The sequence below is a fragment of the Arvicanthis niloticus genome, chromosome 1 (genome assembly GCF_011762505.2).
Source record: "Arvicanthis niloticus isolate mArvNil1 chromosome 1, mArvNil1.pat.X, whole genome shotgun sequence".
Taxonomy (NCBI): domain Eukaryota; kingdom Metazoa; phylum Chordata; class Mammalia; order Rodentia; family Muridae; genus Arvicanthis; species Arvicanthis niloticus.
The window spans coordinates 55,912,734-55,935,003 of NC_047658.1; the positions used below are offsets into that span (position 1 = coordinate 55,912,734).

At 43.8% G+C, this 22,270-nt stretch overlaps 1 protein-coding gene across 7 annotated transcripts in view; it reads right to left on the minus strand.

The window, feature by feature from the left end:
* The window catches only part of Arnt2 (aryl hydrocarbon receptor nuclear translocator 2), a 169,922-nt gene extending 147,960 nt beyond the window's left edge, over window positions 1-21,962 (minus strand). For 2 of the 7 annotated variants that reach the window (XM_076937176.1, XM_076937197.1), the window contains exon 1: window positions 8,350-8,370. Coding sequence is in view for 2 of the 7 variants with exons in the window: in XM_076937200.1 (XP_076793315.1) it covers window positions 8,350-8,398 (49 nt within the window). In the remaining 5 variants the exon portion in view is untranslated. Of the gene's footprint in view, window positions 1-2,365; window positions 2,503-8,349; window positions 8,450-8,772; window positions 9,037-21,860 lie in introns of those variants that run through there. The other 5 variants (XM_076937188.1, XM_034510402.2, XM_076937173.1 and 2 more) reach the window with 5 other exon arrangements.
* Window positions 21,963-22,270: the final 308 nt, after the last annotated feature.

The window sequence follows — 22,270 nt, forward strand, 5'->3', positions numbered from 1 at the left end:
AGGCTCCATCACCTTTTGCCATCATCTGGGCCAGACCTGCTAAAGTGGCCCCCAACAGATCTCCCCACCTAGTTTCCCTGTGCATGGTCCTCACTCAGCTGCCATGCAGACAGATCTTTTCACAAGGGACCTCTGGGTATCTTTCACCCTGTTCTACTTACCTCACTGGCTTCCTGCTGCATTAGAAAACAAAGACCCTCTTCTCTAACCATACATTTTAAAATTATGTCCTGTGCATGCAACCATTTAATAAATAGCCGATTTACCAGCCATACAGAAAAATTCAGTGAAAACAGAAGCCATGCCTGGGTTTGCACACCACTCTGAGTACACACAGTTGGCATTCAATTAATATTTGTTTAATTAGGTGGATAGGCAATTAAAATAATTAATGTCTGGCATGGACCAATGAATGGAGTGTGGTGCCATTAGCAGCCACAGGGGACCAAGGGGAGGAGTAAGTTGGGGAGACACAGGCTTTCTGAAATCTGTGGGACCCCACAGACCCAGCAGGCAGCTGGAAACGCAGACCTGCCCCTGAAGATACTGATTAGGAAAAGGCACGCTCTCTGGCCACCACAGGGCTGTAGACCCCAAAGCCATTCCTTTAGCTTTCTTCCTATGCCTGCTGGAAAGAATCAGAATAATCCTCCTCTGCTCACCACTGACAAGTGCAATTTGCATAAATTTGCATAAGCCTGTCCCAAGGCTGCCTGCTGTAGGGACTAGCTAAGTCCACACCACATGCAACCAGCCTGTTTCATCAGCATCTTTCATGCCCCTGCTCCCCAGTACAGTGCCCTCTGCTCAGGGAAGAGGGGCTGTGTTCAGGGAGGTTGGTTGACTAGAATTGGAAGTTTTCTGGTGTGAAATGCTTTTTTTTAAAAAAATCAAGAGAGCACAGCTGTGATCCTTGATCACATTCATTCATTTTATTCTTCGGGGGACTTGGAATTCATCAAGCATATCAAATTACGGCAAACGATTCCAGACTATGCCTCATTTCAAATTGCTGATGCGATAGAATTACCAATGCCATTCTAAAAATAAGAAAAACTTCTTGCACTTCTGTTATTTCACATTGAAATTAACTTACATCATGGATTTCATAACTATCTCAAAGGCGTCATCTTAAGCCGGTTGTGGTGGTTCACACCTGTAATCCTCAAACCCAGGAGGCAGAGGCAGGAGAATTCAAGAACAGCCTGGGCTACATGGCAAAATCCAATCTCAAAAGAGAGGAGGGGTATCTCCTTGTTTTTAATGTTGTCATTTTTTTTTTTGACACCCTTTCTACAAGTCAGCCCCTTTATGCGCCACACACCCTAAGGGAACCTTATGTATCTTTTCCAGTTGTCACTCTCTAGAGGCTTGTGACAAGTTCATCCTCATGGGTCAGAGCTTATCAACAGCTCTAGTGGCAAGTGAGTCTAAATATTAGTGTGAAGCAGTGGTCACCCTGTGCCCTAGAGCTTGCTGGGCAGTAACCCAGGAACAACTGAGAACGTCTCTACTCATTGTAAATACCCTCATTTGAGATACAGCACACGTACATACCTGCAACCTCTAAGCTCAAGTGTCCATCTGCCTCATAAGAACATTCAAGAAGAGCAAGAGAATATATTCTGTATAACTCTGAATTAAAATATTGGGGGCAATAAGTTTAGCCTGCCTGTTGTTTGCCTAAAATACAGAAATAAAATCATTATTTATGATTTATCATTCAATCATTATTGGTTGGTTTTGTCAATTGATATGTTTAAGAAATATGTAAGATAGGCTAAAGATGGCTCTAGGGAGGCAAAGGCATTTGCTGTGCAATCCTAGAGATGGGAGTTTAATCCCAGAAAAGCACAGTGAGGTGGAATGAGATAACCATCTCCAAAGTCATCCTCTGATTCCCACACCCCTTCATAGCAAAGGGACAATGTTCACAACACGTGCACATAAATGCTCTTAACTGAATTAAAATAAAACCAACCACCTAGTACACTACTGAGGCCCACATTCAGGCATCCTGTTAGGGTCTTCCCAGAGAGGAACAACTGAATAAAGACGTGATGGCACCATCCAATGAACAGAAAACTACCTGGGAGCAGCTTTCCACCCCGGCTGTCCTGCCCGGATGTGGTCAGTAGCCTCATGCTCCTCGGTCATGCCTTCTATGTCATGATAGATTAGGCCCTCTCAAACTGTCAGCCAAAACGAACACTTTCTGCCTAGTATTTCATCAGTTGCTAATATATTCACATCTCAATCTGTTACTCAGGCAACCGTGCGCCTTCCCTGGCCACCCTTCAGTCACATGACAATTAGGGTGATTCAAATGTCTAGGCAAAAACAGGCAAGAAGATGACTGACTCACCATGCTGAGAGGCTCTGATGGGTGAAGCGGATCCCAAAGAATCCCACGTTGGAAAGAACGTCCTCCCCTTTGGCCCCACTTTGCTTATCCAGGTACTAGTAAAATCAAGGAGGATCTTCCAAGAAGTGGAAATTGTACCAAGGGTCCTTGCACTCCAAACAGCAGCCTTCTTGGAAGAATTTTAAGTTTTTGTGGGCTGCATGACTTCTTGCCTTATTATATAAAGTCTTAAGGAACTGGTTAGGTTAGGGATTATCCTGGTAGGTTGTCCACACTGAAATCAAATCACCAGACATAAATGCCCACTATAAACCACAGAGCTCTGAGTGTCACGCATCCAGGGTGGGAGTTTTCTTCAAGGCAGGTCCACCTGTGAAACTGTAAGGCAATCCCTCAGTGTCCATTCGATCACAACACACCACCAAGCCGAAATTGGTACAGCAGGGGTTTGTGTGGTTACAGGGATAGGAGCACTTCCTGCCTTCCCAGGTTTCCAGTCAGACCAGGGACATAAGACCTTCACCCAACAACAGAGTCCATTCAATCCCAGTAGGGATACTCAGCCATGCCTTGGAGGGAGTTATTACCTGGATAAAGGGCTCCACATGAGTTTCTTTAAGGGAGTAGAGTTCACACTGGGGGGAGGGGGAGGGAGGGTGGGGAGGGGAGAAGAGCTGGGACAAGAAAATGCCCAGGTATGAAGAAAGGAGAGAGTATGGGAGAAAAAAAGAAGCAATCCATAACTCCAAGAGAGGCTCAGACACAGAAGCAGCCATCTTGCCAGAAGGATCTTGATAAGAAATGGGAAATGTCATTTATCCTTGAAACACAAAGTCCCAAATAGTGCCTGTCTTCCAGCCTGTCCAGCTCATATCAGTGCCCTCTGAGGAAGAACACATGTCTCTGTTATGGCCTTGTCACACAGCATACTCTCCTAGAGGCTCTATTGTCACCCCTTGCTTATATCACACACCAGCACAGGCTTTACACCACTTATACCCATGAAAATAAATGAACCCGTGGTTCCCGGAAACATGAAGAAAACGTCTTCCACCACATTGCATCTCACTAAAGACATAACAAAGCAGTGACCAGAAACCCTGCTTGGGAATAAAGTACTCTGCCCAAATAATCTGTAGTGTGACACCTCAACCTGTGAAGCATTTTTGGGTCCTTGTGCTAGTTTGTCTTATGTCACATCATGTCTTCAGCCCAAATAGCTAAGCTTCTCTGACAGCTCCACTGATCTTCTCAACTCAAATGTCTCATCCTGAATCCTCCAAGATGGCCCATTGGCTACTGGTACCTCACTTCTCTCAGCACCTCCATCCTCCCAACTCCTAGGACAGAAGCCTGGGCCTTACCTTTGACTTAGCCCCCAACACATTACCTAAAGTCATGATGACTCTGCTCATGATGACATGCCCTGCCCAACTGCAAGGAAGGACAAGGATGTAAGTAGGGCCCTGGAGTCGCCTGAAGTTGTTGAGGACAATGTTCCTGCTGTGTACATATATATATCTCATGCTACTCTGCACCTCCTACAGAAGCCTTGCACCTGATCTCCCACAGCATCCAAGACTGAACACCTGAATGTGTGTGCTATGGTACTGGGTATCATTCCTCTTCTCTGTTCAATGCCCTTCAAAAGCTCCGTGCTACCTTTAGAATCAAATTGGAACCTGAACCCAAGATCCATGGCCTTCTGCCTCTTAACGCTCCTCCAGACTCTCATGCTACCTCTGTCCCTGCTCATCACTATTCAGCAACACTGCCCTTTCTGGTTGTTCTAATCTACCAAGTTCTTGGTCACCACAGGGCCTGCGCAGGAGTCTCTACATGTCTGGGCAGGAGGGTGGGAGTGCTCCTCTTCAGACTCTTCCTTCTCCAGAGCCTCTTTTAAAGGTTCCTACCTTCACTGACCTCACAGTGCGTTGGCCAATCCTTCCATCTAAATCAGATCTAAATCCTTCCATTACTTGTTTATCTCAGGGTATCATTCGTCATCACATTGACACATTTTACCGGCACAGCTATTTTGGTGTTCCAACTTTACCTGAGGTGGAACAGTTTGCGAGCACAGCATGTATCTGTCAAAAGATCTAAACCCACTGCATATTCTCCTGTGCCTTGCAGGATTCCCAAGAGCACTGAGGAGACATTGGATTAAGAGTCCACATACATTCACAAATACATCTAACCATACCCTCCATCATCAGTTCAAATGACCCTTGTAAAACTCAGTGTGTCCCTCTGCAAGGCCCAGTTTCTGGAATATACGTGTGTATATATATGTATACATATATATGTGTATATATGTATGTATATGTGTGTGTGTCCTACTGTGGTTTTTAATTTTTATTTTGTGTGTATGTGTGAGTGCGTGGGTGCCCATGCGTGTGTTTGTGTTGTATGTTCACATGTATGTTCATGTGCATAGCCATTCATTTATGCATGTTAGAGGGAGATTTCAAGTGTCTAGTTCTATCACTCTCCACCTACTCTCTTGAGGCAGAATCTTTCACCTGAAGCTCAGTTGGCAGCCAGCAAGCCCCAGAAATGTCCCTTCTTGTCCCCTTCTTAACTTCCTACCAACATATTTTTTGCATGTGTGCATTTGAACTTCGATGTTCATGTTTGCACATCAAGCACTCTTCTACTCATTGAGCCATCCTCTAACCTTATTATTTCCGCTACTAAAAAATAACATTAGTCGATTTATATACTTCCTCTCTGAGACTATGAACTCCCTAGAGTCAAGGGACATTCTTCCTCATCTTCTCATTACTCTGCATCCTCAAGAAGATTAGACAAACAAAAGAAATTCAATAGAATGTCAAACTGTCCCAAATATCCTCCCATCTACTGTAACCTGTCCAGACAACCTTCCCATTCTCTGTAATCAATAACAAAAAGACCAGAAGCTAGAGGGGGATATAATACCTAACTCCAGGGGGCGGGAATGTCAAACTGTCCCAAATATCCTCCCATCTACTGTAACCTGTCCAGACAACCTTCCCATTCTCTGTAATCAATAACAAAAAGACCAGAAGCTAGAGGGGGATATAATACCTAACTCCAGGGGGCGGGAGTAGAATTCCAAATCTCTTTAAAACATACATTTGAATTCCTTTAATGTGCACAAGCTTATTAGTCCCCTTTCCTGCTTTGACAAAAGCTACTTTTAAAAGATACAGTCCATTACACGGCTTGGAGCAGCTGGTCATGTGGCATCTTTAGTCAGGAAGCAGAGAGAGATGAATGCTGGGACTCAGCTCACTCTCACTTTTTATTCAGTTCAGGACCCCGCCCACACGATGGTATTGCCCACCTTCAGGGTGGGTCTTCTCTCCTCAGCTAAGCCTCTCTAGATACACCTTCACAGATAGGGTCAGAGGAGTGTCTCCTAGATGGTTCTAACTCCCTCAAGAATAGAGATTAATCCTTAGAAGTCTCATTAGTTACTCTAAAAAAAAACTCATTTCAGAGAATGTGCAATGCCAGAGACTGTTCTGAGTGAGTGTGGGCCTGACTCCTTTGCACTAAAGTTACAAAGGAACCATGACACTAGCTCCTTTTAGACTGCACCGTGTCAGGAGCAAATACCTCATTTGCATGTGGCTAACTCAAACCTGCACAACTTCATAAAAATCAGAAATGCTCAAATACCATTTAACATGGTCAAACACCCAACCCAACCCCCCCCCCCCACAGCTCTAGAACTCCCTTCTCTATTACGGGGGATGAATATATCATCCCTGGTAAAAAACAAACAAAAAAACAAACAAAACAAACAAACAAAAAAAAAAACACAGTGAAAATTCAGCCAATACAACATCAGGGGGTCAGTGTGAGGACTTAGAAGTTGCAAGATATCAAGAACTATGGAAATACCTGAAAGTCATCCCCTTTCTTCAAAGACCTCTGTTCCCACAGTGTAACAGGTAGGATGCTAACCTAAGTCTCAAGCAGAAGGCCTAGAAGAACCAGAACAAGGGTTTGAAGCAACGGAGTGACAGGTGAAATGACCCAGCTTCATCCACCATTACTGAGGTCCCAGGATGCTAGTCCTGTACCACATCACAGTGTCTTTGTAAATAAGTGTTCAGCAGGAGTGCAGTGGTCAGCTGGTTGGTGTGGAAGGAGGCCATGATATTCTGAGTGCATATCAGCTGCAGAAACCAATCATGCTGACTCTCAGTCCATCTAGCTGTGTTTACCAAACTCTCATTCTGTAGAAAGCAAAATCTAGGGGGAGGGTGGAGGTAGGAAGGAAAAAACAAACAAACAAACAAACAAACAAGGAACTATCACATGACCTCTGCTCATGGGAGCGAGCAGTGATCCCAATGTAACTTTCTCGCACAATCTGAAACATTTCTCTTTGGTTCACATGCTTAACCCTATCTCTTGAGACTAGCTCTGCTGTGCCAAAGAAGCAGAACAAGACTAAGACATCCCACGAACCCAAAAGCCATCATAGAAGACCAGTTTAAAAAAAATGAGAGTGAATGAAAGACTAGTTAAATCACTGCAAGAAATTTTCCTTGAGAGATTCTCACAATGCTCAGGATCTCTGGTATTTTTGTCTGTTAACTGAGGAAAGATCTGGATATCACAATGTATTAAGTTGGCCAAGTAGTGACTAACAGCACTCCTTCCAAGTCCCAAGGCCTATGTAGCCTAGAGAACAATGCAATGGACAAAGTGGTTCCCAGCAGTGATGTAACGGTAGATGAGTTACATAAGTCACCTAAGAGCTTATGCTTTTTCCCAATAGATCCTGGACTCAATCATCTTCGTTATTTTCCTTTGCTTTTTCTAATCTCATTACCGTTAAATGTATTAATTTTCGATTGATTTCTAAGTATCAGAATAGGTTGGAAGTACTTCAGTGGTAAACAAAATGACACAGCCGTGTTTCCAAGCCAGTCATCTACCTACCCAGTGTTCCAGAGAGACTCCGTGTCTGCTCTTCTAGGACTGCCTGTTTCAGTTGATGGCATCCTTCCTTGGAATTAGGTTCATCACCTCCTTGTCCCCGCAGGCACCAGCCTGTCTATTCTGGCTTTCCTCATTTGCCTTTACCCCAAATCTAATGAAGGCCAGATCCCATACTTTGTCTGCCTCCTGGTATTTTCATTTTCCTCCATTCAGGCCACTACAGCTAAGTCTGACCTCCTGTACCTGACTCTTCTCAATGCAGTCCCTGCTTCTAGTCTTAGTATCTTCTGTGTTATCTCAGCATAGATGACAAACCAACCTTACAGGAAAGCAGTAATCATGTGTTCCTCTGTTCAGTACCACTTAAGACCCCCTGTTAATGTGAGAAGAGGAAGCCACAGTCCATGTCTTTCAAGGTCTTTTGAATCTGGCTACATCCCATGAAACTCAATGCCAGGTCCCTTAGTTCCCTCTCACACCTCACTCGTTGGCCTCCAGAGTATGCTTAGCACATGCCCATCAAGACTTCAAGACGTATGCCTGCAATGCCTCTCAGCCTGTGTATCTGCATTTTCAAACTGTACCTTCTGCAAGTTCAGACTAAAGTGTCCAGTGTCCCCCAACCTTCTCTGACCAATATGGACGGAGGGGACGTTCCACTCATAACTTTGAAGACATCCTTCTTTCATAAGCACTCTGGTAGTTCACCCCACCTGATCTGGGTCCTCACCCCAACACAAGACCTCTTTCACTGAGTTTTCCCAGTGTGTGAGCTATTTGACGGTCCCTGCCTCAATCTACAGCGACCTATGATTCTCCAGAACCACAGCATACAGCACAAAACCTAAAACTTGGGAGCGGGAAGGCAGTCACATGTCTATCCTCTCAGTCTTGCATGATACCAACCACAGGGAACTTTGCCAACGACAATAGGGCTCCTCCACCACATTTCAACCGGAGCCTAACACTCCCACTCATTCCTGAACTCCTTCCATTTTTTTCTAATCTGCCAGTATAAGCTCAAGGGTCACAGGCTGTACCTTCGGAGACATCAGACAATCGGAGAGGGACAGGGCTGCTCCGGGCCATTATTACCAGTTAGGCTTTTCCTGTCCAGAAAGGACCGGGACATACAGTGGCCAGGTGTAAACCCCGCCAAAGACCAGCGCGGGGGAGGCGGGGCCGATAGGCGAAAGAGTCCCAGGAGTTCTGCCCTGTTGAATCCCTGCTCCAAACTTTTCTCTCGCTCAGCGCGACACCTGGCATCCGCTGGCCCCTGTGGCTCGGGAGCCCGAAGGGGAGCATCGAGTCACACGCAGCAGCGGCGGGCGCCGTCAGAACCAGGTGGAGCACCGTTCGTGAATGAGGATGCCACGGCCGGTGCTGATGCTGCCGGGCAGCGGCCGCTCCCCACCCCCGGGCTGCGCGGCTCAGGCTCCGCCAAAGGCTCGGCCGCTACTCACCCGGAGGGTTGACGGCGGCCGGGGTTGCCATCTTGCCGGGAAGGAACCGGAGCTCCGGGCGGGGGCGGGGGCGGGGACGGGGACCCGGCGCGGGCCAGCGCTGCCGCGGCCGCGCCACACAAAGGAAGGTGCGGGCGGTGCTCCCCGCGCTCCCGCGCTCTGAGAGCGCCCCGCGCTCCTGCCCGCGCTGCTCCCCGCGCCCCGCGCGCTCCCCGTTCCTCTGCGCGCACCCGCGCTCCTCCCTTCCCGGGCCTCCTCCGGGTTCAGCCTTTGTGGTGCGGCTGGGGTGCCGGGCCCGCGGCTCCCGGGTCCGAGCCGTAGCACCGCGAGACTTGGGGCAGCGGGTAGCGGGACCCTCCTCGGCCCGAGCAGGTGCCTAGGCTGGAGGCCTCTGCGCACTCCCTAGCCGCCCTAGTAGGGTCCCCAGGTATCAGGGACACATCGCCGAGGGGCGCTGTCCCCTCGCGGAGGAGTGGGTGAACAAGCGACCCATTTGGATGCAGAGGACAACCGGCCTCAGAAACAAAGGCGCCCCAGTGCAGCCACTTAGCATGCCAAGGCCGCGCCACTGAGCTCCCGGGCACCCTGGCTAGGGCTGTAGAAGAGGGCCTAAGGGAACGCACCCTGAAATGCCCAAGGCCACCGTTCCTCCAAGACACTTGCACAGCATAGAGCTTGGCTCAGAAATAGAGAGAAGCCAGGGAGGCTTTGAGGACAGTTGTCTAGCTCTGCCTTCCTGAGGACATGGATAAATGCTCACAGTGGCCATTTATTAGAGTCCTCTCGAGGGCCTTATTCACACCTCCAAAACAGGGTCTTAAGAAGATTTCTAATGATTTCATCTGCGTATGCAGGTAAAATAAGTGCACAGGGAACTTGAAAAGGTGTTTTCTAGGCAGCCACTGGGATTCCTGGAGGGATGTTCCACAGTACATGCCCTGATTAGGTGAGATTGGAAGGCTGGTCACACCCAGGGCTAGAATTGAAGGCAGTCTGCCTTCTAACACTGATAACATCTGCAAAAAATACCACACTATTTCCAAAGAAGCATGGGATAGAATAGGGAAATGATGCTTGGGGTATGTTTTTAAACCAACATTGTCTTTGGAGAAGCGTTTGTTTCTACTGCCCTAATAATACATCAATTGGACAAATGCTGAAAATTCTGAATACCCAGCACAGACATGGCTGTTGAGCATAGAGAAGTGCTCTCCTTCAGAGCTTCTAGGATAGGAGAGGTGGGAGGAAGGGCACAAATGACCTCCTGAGTGGGGGCAGCTGCTCCTTGAAGCCTAAACAGAACCCCTGAAATTTGGTCACCGCTGAGTGAAAGGGACAGAAAGGAGGTGACATTGAAAGTCGCTTTTGAAGAAATGCCTAGATTACAGGGAAGTAGAAAGGTAAGACATTTCAAAGGAACAAAATACACACTGTGCATTTACTTAAGGCAGGGGGCAGGCCCAGATAGAAAGGAGGAGAGGTATCAGTCAGGGTCTGAAACATCATCAGGTGTCTAAGTAGAAGGGCCCTGATGTCGAGCCACAAACCAAGTGAGATCAGCCTTTCTTCTATATTTCCTCAAATACAGTACTCTCAAACATCCATTGATACTTAATATACAGTATATTAAGTGTTTGAGATGGGGCTCTCATTACATAGGTTAGGCCAGCCATGGACTTGTAAAATCCTCCTGCATTTTCTTTGAGTGCTTGGATACAAGTGTGCAGCACCACATCCAGTCTCTGAAGTTTCTGAAGGTAAGGAAATACAGAGTCATTCTCTGTCCCATCAGACATGCCATCCAGGTATTTCTAGCGGAGGCTTTTCTGGGCTCTGTCCATGGCTAGCTCTGGTCCACGCGCATAGCACGCAGCATCACGGCTGAGCTTGCCTCTTCTTCTAGCTTTTCACACACCCCAGAAGCAATCAGGTTTCCTTCCTTAACAGATGCATAGCAGTCTAACAACCAATTCAGTCATAAGATGTGACTCACTTGTCCCCAAATAAGTACCCAATAGCCTCCCTAAAAATAAAATTGTAGCAATGCATGTGTGTCATACACACATGAACAGGCAGGCTTGGTTCTAGACAAGGTTTTTGTAACTATGTTCTTGTCCTTTACCCATTTTCTGAACATACTCTGTAAATGCTGTGTGTGTGTGTGTGTGTGTGTGTGTGTGTGTGTGTACTCACGCACATGTGTAATAGTACTCACGTGGGGGTCTAAGGAGAATTTGGGAGAGTCTCTTCCGCCCTTCCACCATGTTGGTCCCAGGGATCAAATTCAGTTAGGCTTGGAGGCAAGACTAGTGTGTTTTTAATCTCATCAGCCCTGGAAAAATCTCTGATACTGGATCTCACCTAAGTGTCTTCTTGCTAGTGTTTACTGCAGTAAAAGATAGCTCTCAAGGGAGCAACAGCTGGGAACTCAAGCGCTTCCTTTAGCCTGATGTCTATCCTGTGCTGTGGTCTGGGGTTTGAATTTCCTAAGTAAGGAGACATTTCATCTTCTTTAACATGGACCTTCTGAGGTAGAAAGCACCGGTGTCAACAGTTAACTCTCCAGAGAGGAAATAAACTTAAGAGTAGAGACATGAATTTATCAAGGTTGTAGACATTAATGGCTAGACGAGATTTGGTGCTGAGTCACGCCTAGCACAAAGATTTGCAGGCTGAGATGGAGAGGATAGACCCATGAGAAGAAGAGGAGAGATAGGGGACCAGGCCCACGTTAGCCTTCTTTGTCTCTCAGAATTAAGTAGGTTCAATGCCCAGAAACATTGATTGTAGATGAAAGCCCCCCTCTTAAGTAAACAGTCTGAAATGGAGCGGTTAGTCACTGCTGAGCACAGACTGGTGGCGTTTATACAATACAATGGTCCTGTGCTAATTAAGAGAGTTAGCCGACTGTGACCAGTAGCAGGCTTAGCAGTTCCACTCAACCTTAACCCAGAACTCTCAGATGCCAAAGAAGGCATTAAACATGAAGCTGTTTTAAAAAACATGTTAAAAAAAAAAAACATGTGTACCCATAGCACATAATTATGGGTAGAGGCTTCCAGAAATGGCCAACAGGGTCTCTTAGTGCTGATAAACACCCAAATCTCAGTACATTTATGTCTTTTTCAATTTGAGAAGAGGAAGCTGTAACACCAATTCTGCTTCATATCCTCAGTCCTGACCCCAGAGATATAAGACTTCTGTAAGGTATAAAATGACTTGAGAGGCATTTGTTTTCTTCTAACTTCACCTGAGGTTAGCAAGAGACTGGGAGGAGGAGCTTGGCTGTGAATGGAAAGGGGAGATTGAAGGATAAATAACAGGCCACCATAAATCCAACCTCAGGCTTGGGAACTTCTGAATGTCCCTAGGAAAGCTGCTCCTCTGTTGATGCTTCTGCAGCCGGTTGATGGATTAGAACTCCTGTGACTGGGGAGATGTAATCTTGCCTATAGAAAACCAACATTCTATCACTATCAGGCAAAACCTTTAGAATACATTCTTAGACAAAAATTAGCCTCCACCAACCCCAAAGCCAAGAATGTCATCAGATTCTACATGGTGGATTCTACATGTCTGCAATCTCAGTCTTAAAAGGCTGTTGGTGAAAGATTATTGCAAGTTTGAAAGCAGCCTGGGCTATATAAGTCCTAACCAGCCAGCCTCAGCTACAGGGGAAGATCCTGTCTCAAATAGTAATAGCAATAATAATAATAATAATAATAATAATAATAATAATAATAATAATAATAAACCAGATAAGGTTTTTAGAACTATGTTCTTGTCCTCTATCCATTTTCTGAACATTACTCTGTAAATGGTGTGTGTGTGTGTGTGTGTCTGTGTGTGTGTTTATATGTGTGAGGGTCAAAGGACAGTTTGCAGGAATCTCTTTCCTCCTTCCACCATATTGATTCCAGGGATCAAATTCAGGTAGGCTTACAGGCAAGGTAAGTGGTGTTTGTTTGTTTGTTTGTTTGTTTGTTTTGGGGTTTTTTTGTTGTTTTTTTATCTGATGCTAGCTTTTGATAGGTTGCCGTAACCTGCCTCCTGATGTTCCCACCAGTGTTTGACTCAAGATAAGCTTCATAAGTTCTGTGTTTTGCATCCACAGGCTTTTCTTCATGTTTTATCTTTCCATCTCTCTTTTTGCTGGAAAGAAAGATTTCTAAGTCCCTAACATCTCACATACCTCCTTGTTCCCTCTCCTTGGCCAAAATCTGATCCCACATCTTTGAGTGAATTAATGAGAGTTTCTCTGTACTTGAAATCTCCACCATTCAAACTATCTTAGAGTACTGAGCTTCCTGGTGAAATGCTAACTATGCCCAGTTCATTGAAAGAAAACATGGACAACTAAAACACAAAGGGGAGAGGGGGTCAGTTAGACTCAAGGACAACTAGAACCAAGGTCTTGAACTTCATCAAAACCGATTTGGCTTATTCTTCTTCTCTTCTGGCTATCCTCTATCAGCTTTCCCCAGTCCATAAGAAAGTTGTCAGCAACACTGTTTTCCAGTGGGGACTCTGAACTCCTATGTAAACTGCCTTCTGACTCTCAAGTCATTTTAGCATAACTGTTACTTCACTGGTATTTCTGGTTTAACCATAATGAAGAAATGTTACATCTATGAAATTATTTTGGTTTACTTGTGCATGGTTGGGGGAGCTTTTTACTGGTGATTGTGGATACACTTGTGTCAGGGGCACAGGCAGGAGTCAGAGGACAACCTTGGGTTTGAGTCCTCACCTTTCACCTTGAATGAGACAGAAACTCTCTGCTTCACCTCTGCTTATAGCAGACTAGCTGGCTCTTGGGCTTCTGGGAGTGCTCCTTGCTCTGCCTCCCATCTTGCCACAGGAATGCTGGGATTCAAGATGAATGCCTTTGTATGTAGCTTTAGCTGGGTTCCAAGGATCCAAGCTCTAGTCCTCACGCTTGGACAGTAAGCACTTTATCCACTGAACCATCTCCCCAGACCCTGATTTTAAAGGCTAACTACTATTTCCTTGTGGTGTTCATTCAAATTGGAAGTCTTAAAAAGGAGTATTTTTTTCTCCTACCACAGTTAAAGGCCTTTTCATAAGGCATGCCAAATATCTGTATTTGATCTTTTCTTGTATTGTATAAACAGAGGTAACTTTGCTTTCAAATGTCAAGAGAATAAATAGAGTTAGTTAAAAATTAATCTCTCTCTAAGTGATATTCAACATTTGGCTGCCTTCCACACTGGTTATTCTGATAGAATATAGCGAGACCAGGTTCGTTACCCAACTGACTAGTTAGAGATTGCTTAATCATTACCATGCAAATGACTGCAATCAAAGGGCAGGCGACAATGATTTCCTGTAGAACACATGGTTGGATAAAATCAAGCACATTTCTGAGTAAGAAAATTCATTTCGAGGCTACTCCAGCTAGTTGTGGAGGGGGTGGATTTGGGTGATTGAATATTTGGCTGTTTCAAATAGCCATGGAAGTTTAGGGAGTAAACTTGAAATGTTCTTTGGGATACAGTGTAAGGATGTCTCTTTGGAGGTTTCCTTTATGTTTCTTGCTGTATGTATTAGGAAACTAAATTTTGAGGTAACAAGTTAGAAGTTGATACCATGTTAGCTTTGTAGGTGAAAAGGGAAGAGTTGTGTGTTAGAGTGGAAAAGATAATCTCTCAAGACCTTGATCTTTCATACAGGTCTCCTTTCACGACATCTTCAATGGATTCGAAGTTGCCACTCATTTTTCTTGGTTTTCTCTTGCCATCTATATTGGCTACCTCCCTGTCCTGTCTAACTCAGCCTTCTTCCCAAGCCATCCTCCATTTCTCTTGGTGACCCTGATGGATTTCTGTGCTCCTGGGAGCAGAGAAGACACAGAAACAACACCAAAGTTAACCTCAGGCAACTCCAAGATGACCAAGCATTCTTAGCACCTCAGGCAAGATACAAGATGAGCTCTAGCTATCCCAGTAGCTACTGGGCCGTTCACCACAATGCTCATTCACCCACTACTTGAATTAAATTCTAGCTTACAATCAGCTGAAAACAAAAGTCAAGCCAAACACAGATAGATCAGCATCACCTGCCCTGTCTGTATTTGTGGGCACACCCCTCTCATAATCCAGGCTCCAGAGCCAGTCATGTCTGCAGGCCCCAATTTCTTCTAGCTCCCCAAAGAACAGAGCCTCCACCAATGGCCAGCCAATCCAGACTACCTAAAGGGATATAGATGGAAAAATAAAATTCAAACCTAGTTTCTCACACAATATTCATAATAAACATTATTTCTAACACCTCGTGAGTAGATTTTACACACAAGTTTTGGTGTAGCAAATAGTATCCACCTTGCTTTCATTAGAGGTGTTGTCATTTAGTTTTTCTCATAATGATATATATATATATATATATATATATATATATATATATATATATATAAATTTTTTCTGACATCCAGCTGGACATGAAAGAAAATGTGAAAAATCAGAGCCTAGTGAGCAGTGGCAAGAGCATAAAGCTTCTAGGGGATTGTGAGCAGATGGGTGGGTACATTCACCTGAGCTATAGAAACATCTGTAAGATGCACACAAGTCAAATGCTTTAGAGGCATCCATGGTCATCTATAGTGGAGTTTTTGCTGTTCTTGACATTCCTGGACCTAAGTGTTACATGGTATCTACAATATCTGTGCCAAAGACCACATATTTACTATCCATTCATCTTGGCAGAACAAATGCAAACCTGGGAACCATTTGCGTTTGCCTCAGCATTTGCCATGACAAGATGCCAGGACTTACAAGCTTCAATATATTCTCACTCTTAGAATTTTTTTGTGCCCAGTGTCTTTATGGTTGTGAAGTCACCACCTAAGCACGTGACACCTGGAATAACTAAGCAAATTCTTTCTCCCAAGTGTTCAGAGAACAGATGCAGATGGTTTTTTTTTTTGTTTTGTTTTGTTTTTTTTGTTTTTTTTTTTTTCTGTCTGGAACTTTGCAAACAGCTCAAAGAAGCCACAGTCCAAAGACTTGCCATCAATAGCAATGTCAAACAATGCAGTGGGGCTGACCATGCCTGGCAGGGGACCAAGATGGTGAACAGTGGCATCTGCAAAGTTTCATCTCACTTTTGAATTGGAAAGTCACTGACAATCTTGTTGAGGGCTGGTCTCATCAACCAAGGTTTTCCCCAAAGCCGTGATGCATGGAGAAGGAACATAGTTCTTTCCCAAAATGAGAAATATGCTTGGAAGAACCAGTCATACCCTGGAGTCAGGGACTTAGAACTTTCCTCCCAAGAACCTGATGAATAGAGAAGGAGCTATGTTCCTTCAGAAACCAGGAATATGCTTGACAGAGCAGGTAATGGCCTGGGCCTAAGGCCCTGGGGGATCTGCTGCTTCAGATCCTCAGAACACAATATTACCTACCTTATGGGGGATCCGGCTATCAGTTCCAAGGCCTCTGTGTGCTCTGGCTGTAATGCTTTTGAGACACCCTGTGTCCCCTTTATGCAACACTGTTTGATTAGCTTCTTGGTGACTTTACCCCACAGTACAATAGTTTCTGCTGACTTTGTCCCATTTATCTCCTGGAAATAGTATATAAGATGCTATGCCTCTTAATAAGCTTGCTTGGCATACGATATAGCTTGTGGAAGACCTCTAGATCCCAAACTTTCTATCCTCTGTATCTTCTAATGTCCTGGTCCTCTGTCTCAGAACCCTGTCACTGAAGACGACCTGCTGGTCCAGGTCACAATCCCAATATTCACTGCGAAAACATCATGTTTTCCCCATATATCTCCCAGCACTGAACTATTTATTCGATTCATAACAATGTGGGATATGGAGAGCCCACACTAGAAAGGAATCTCATCCTTACTGAAAATACCATGCTCCAGATACTGCCAATGGGTATTTCAAAAGCTATTTCATAATGCTAAATGCTATTTCAAAAACAGCATTTTTTTGAGAGCCCACATTTTTTTCTTTTTCTAAGGCTTTATTTATTTCTAGATAGACCTTTCCAGAAGCACCTACTAAAAGTGTTCAGGGAGCAAAGGAGCTGTTTGGTAAGTCACCATGATGGATTCTGGAGCTGCTTCTGAAGCTCTGAGAAAGCCAGGAATTGAAAATGATGCAAACATAGATGTACTTTGTTAATTATGACACTAACACAAAGGAGGATCTTTCAGGGGTCAAAGGCTGAATGAACAAGTTTAGGAACCTAAGCAGGATAAAGTAGCCTTGAAGTGGGGGATTTACAGGTAAAAATTTAAAACATAAAATGAAAACTGAATAAGTGAGCAGGCTCTAGACCCCCTCTGTTGATGAGAGAACAGTCAGAGAAGGAACTTAGGACAGAAACATCAAAGGACACAATGAGTGAGGACTGGGGCTCTCTCCAAGACTTGTGACCAATTCCCCCTACAGGCTGTCCCACGCAGTGACCCAGCCTCAAAGCACTCTTTGTCATCTCCAGCTACAAAGTTTCAGACTCAAACCTCTCCTTAACAAGCACACTACCCTCTATGGAAGTGTTTCTCAACCTTCTTAATGCTGGGCCCCTTTAATACATGCCCTCAGGTTGTGGTGACCCCCAACCATAAAATTATTTTCATTGTTACTTCATAACTGTAATTTTGCTACTGTTATGAAGCATAATGCAAATAACTGATATGTAAGCCCCAAAGGGGTCACAACCCACAGGTTGAGAACCACCGCTCTATGGCCTTCTGAGTGCAATCTGGCCTTTTATGGCTTTCTTACTGGGGAGGGGGTAATGAGCAGGCCAGCATGCAGGGTCATAAACAGCTGGTGTGTAGTTAGTTTGATCCATTCCTTGAGGCCTGATGTCTTCTCCTTGAGAGGTAAAAAATGGAGAAAAGCAAGTTTCTCTGACATAGCAGTGGCCACACCATTCACTGCAGCATCATGCAGCTCAGGCTTTCCCGAAGAGTCTTCATCTCTCTCTCTCTGAGTTCTGCTTTTCATAGACACATGGTTTTTTTTAGTTATTTTTCTCACTGCTCTGACCAATTAAATGCCCGATGCAATTTAAGGGAGGAAGGGCTTATCTGGCTTACAGCTCAAAAGTTCATTCTGTCACAGTAGGGAAGGCATGGCTGCAGGAGCAGGAGGCTGGCTGGTCACATTGCATTCACACACAGGAAACAGAGAGAACTGGAAGTGAGACTGGGCTCTCAGAACCTCAAGGCCTAACCCCAGTAACCAACTTCTTCCAGTGAGCCTTTTCAAACTCCTAGAGGGTTTATACTCTTACCAAATGGTGGCACCATCTGGGGGCACTCTGCTCAAACACCTGAACTTATAGGAGACATTTCACAGTTAAGTTGCAGTACTGTGTAATCTTTACTTGTGGTGTGTGTGTGTTATCTATAATATACATGTCTGGTTGGTTTGTTGTCAGCTCAGCACAAGCTAGAGGAGCAAACCACAATTGAAAAAAGTCCTCAAGGCTATCCTAAGCATAGCCTTGTAGACAAGTCTGTGAGATCATTTTTTTTTTTTTTTTGATTAGTGATTGATGTAGCAGGGCCCAGGAGATTGTGGATGATGCTGTCCCTGGGTAGGTGGTCCTGAGGTGTATAAGAGAGCAAGATGAGTGATTCATGGAGAGTAGTCAGTAAGCAGTGCTCCTCCATGGCCTCTGCTTTAGTTCCCGCCTTGTATCTGACCTAGCTTGCCCTGTTGATGGGCTGTAACTTTGTAAACCAAATAAACCCTTTGGTCATGGTGTTTATCTCAGCAATGAAAGCCTAACTAAGAGAAGACAATATCTTTATATATTATGTCTATATCGTGGCTAAAAGATTACAATATTATTTTGCATCTTTTACTTAACCCTTGATCCTCTCAAATAACATTCTAATACTGTCATTTTTATTTCTGCTTTTTCTGATGACTGGTATTCATAGCTAAACATGTGAACCCAGGTCAATCTGACTTCAGTGTTCCTGCTCACTCCGTCTCAATGTATTGATTTAGGCAAAATAGAGCTGTTCCTGCTGATCAGACTTCCCTCTCTCACACAGAAAGCTGAGATGGAACTTCTCTTGTTAAACTAGCAACCAGCAAAATAATCGGAATAAGATCCAGTAGGGGTAGGGGTTTTCTAAGTAAAAGAAACAAACAAATAACAGCCAGGCAGGTGTCTGTGGTTTAGTTAGCTCACACGGGCAGAAGTGTACACTCAAACTTTCAAGAATAACTTAAATAAAAGGTAAACGGCAGCTGATAAAGATTGTTTAGCTGGTTTAAGATCATATAACTAGTGACTGACACTGTCAGGGTCCCAAACCAGGTGCACATGTCACCTAATGGACATAGGATCTAATAGAGTAACTACTCAGAATGGTCTAGAAACAAGCTGGGGACAGGAAATAATAGACCTTTCCATAATTAAAAACAGCACTTAAATAAAAATAACACATAATTAAAAATATGATATATAATTAAAATATTTAATAATTAAATATATAATTAAAAATAGCACATAATCAAAAACCACAACATCTTATACTTTTGTAAAAATAAACCAAAAGCACTATATCATTAGTAAATGACAGAAACAATGAGAAAAGTGAACGATAAGAAGGCAGCTGACAGGCAGACATAGAAACATGATGGGGCCCCTAGAATGTAGCATGTCTCTGTACGTTCCTACTGTGAAGATTACTCCTATGAAACATGACTAGAAAAGGGTAGGCAAAAGAGAGGATACCCTTCAACAATACTTCTATTCGTGCACATGTCAATCATGAAAGCCTGTGAGGGAGTTGAGAATGCTGTCATTGGTTCCAATGAGTCATTTAATGACCTTATGTGCTCTGCATTTCTTTTGCAGTAAGTTTGTTTCTTCAGCCTTTTGTAACTTTTTAAAATTTGAAACAATTTCAGTTTTTGTAAGCTTTTGTAAAAAAATAAGTAGAAATGGCTATCACGGTCATTATACCCCAATTAACAACATTTTATCTAACATTTGCTTTATAATTTCTCTGTGTGTATTTGTGCTGTTTTTCTGGCCCACTGGAAGATATCACACCCCTTTCTGCCCCAACATTCTACAGTGTATTTCTCAAGATCAAGTGCATTTGCTTATATAACCACATTTCCATGATCAAATCAAGACTTTATCATTGGTATAATTACATAAGCTCATAATCTTATTCATTTGTTCCTAATTATCTAAGAAGTGACCTTTATGAAAAAGCAAGTCATGGTTTGGAACCAAATGAAAGATCACAGGCCACTTTATTTTCATGTCTCTGTCTCTCTTCAGTCCCCTGTCATCTAACGATGTTTCTGCCTTTTTTTTTTTTTAAGTAGACTTTATTTTCATAACAGTTTTAAGTTCACAGCACAACTGAGTGGGAAGTGTGTGACATTCCCATCTACTCTCTGTCCTTCAACATCTCCCCACACTCATCGTCAACACCCAAATGATGATCCAACATCGTTACATCATTGACATCCAGAGCCCACTCTTGTTTTAACAAACATAGGATGATATGCATCCACATGACAATATCATAGAATGTTTTCACTGGCCTAGAAACCCTGAGTCCTTCCTATCCACCCCTTCCCTTCCACCACCCCCTAAGAACTACTGATATTTTATTTATCGCCATAGATATTTCAAGCTGCCATATAGCTGGGGCCCTACAATATATACACTGTTCAGATTGACTTCTCCCACTTTGTTAACACACATGTAATTTTTTTTGCTGTGTCATTTTATGGCTAAATAGTTCTTTTAGCATTGAATGTTATTCCTTTGTCTGGCTATACACAGTTCACTCATTCATTCATTCACAGAGGGACATCTTAGTTGCTTCCAAGCATGGGAAGATAGGAATAAAGCTGCTTTAAATATCTACATGTAGGTTTTTGCATGGATAGAGATTTTCAACTCCTCTGGGGTTGTGGGAAAAAGTTGGCTGCTGAGCCATAGCAAGAATACATCTAAAATCTTACAAAGATGCTCAATTGCCTTCCAAATAGCTTCCATTTTGCATTCCCACCACCAATGAATGAATGGGAGCCTCTGTTGCTCCGTGCCTTTTGTGTTGTTGATAGTTTAGTGGGTGTAGTAGTGACATATTTCCGCTTCTTACAACATAAGAAGAATCTTTTGTGGATTATACCTCTGGACTTAAAGCAACACTAACTACAAGATTTTTTGTCACAATGAGATTATGTAGACCAGATTCATTCCTGATGAGGTGAGATTACTTAATTAACCATGACTAACATAACTAGCTGAACTTTCCCTAAGTTGGGGCTCACTGTTGTTCAACTAACTACATACTTAGTTAAACTTTGCTCTCCATGATCCATTTGTTTGAGGCCAAATTATGTGGTTATAGAGATATCCCAAAACATTAGTGTGACGTGTGACAGAGGCCACACTAGGCTGTGTCTACAGTGTCTGCGTATATTTATCATGCCAGTAAATTAACAGAACAAAGTAACTTCAAGTCAAAGGTCATCTTGGGTAGAGAATGAGAAGACTACGTTCTGGTTTTGGTCCCTGTGGTGCCCCCTTGTGGCCCATATACAAGTACACTGGCTGTTCTTCCAGGCCACAAGGGGACAGCACGACCTGTCACAAAGCTGGACTCTTTTGCTTCTTGCACTTCAGAAACGTGTTCAGTTGTTTACAATGAATTGCATCTAAGCCAGATGAACACCAAAGACACCATTTTCTACTCTCAGGAGGCATTTGCCCTTTTCTTCCAGGCCGCACTGGGGAAGACATACTTCTCATAGAAGTTTCCCATTTTGCTGGGAGCAGAATGTTCAATAAAGAACATTCAATTTAATTAGCACATTAACATAATCACATCAAGCTTAGACACAGAGCTTGACAATTGGAAATTGGGTAAATGAACGTGAATGGTTTCAGCCCTGTGCTTTATAATTAGGTAACGAGGAGAACACTTAATGCTGCCCTGTGTACTCAGTGTGCTGGTTTCTGATTTAAGAGGCTGGGGTTGTTGACGCCAACGACACTTAAATTTATCTTACTATTCAAATGAGACAAAAGAGTAAACACAGATTTTCTACTCACAGGCACTGTTTGACCTTCTGTGCTCAATGTGAAATGTTCCTTTGCTTCCAGCAGCATTCATCAAAGCCATACTGCAGCAGTGAGGAGCTTTAGAAATGAAAACAGGTGTCAATGCCAATGTCTAGAGCTCAGAACACAGAAAACATAAAAGGTGACCAAAATAAATAAATAAACCTTCATGGAAAATTCTAGGTTTCAGCCTCCCTTTTATAATGTGCCAGGATTTTTGTTTCCTTTTCCAGCCAGGTTCTCATGTGGCCCGGGCTGCCCTCCAATTCAGTGTGTAGCTGAAAATGACCTTGAGGTCTGTCCTCCTACCTTTACCTCCATAGTACTGAGATTAAAGGTTGGGGGCAATTTTGTGATTGAATTGTTAATAGATTTCCCATTCTCAGCTGTGTCCCCTCAAC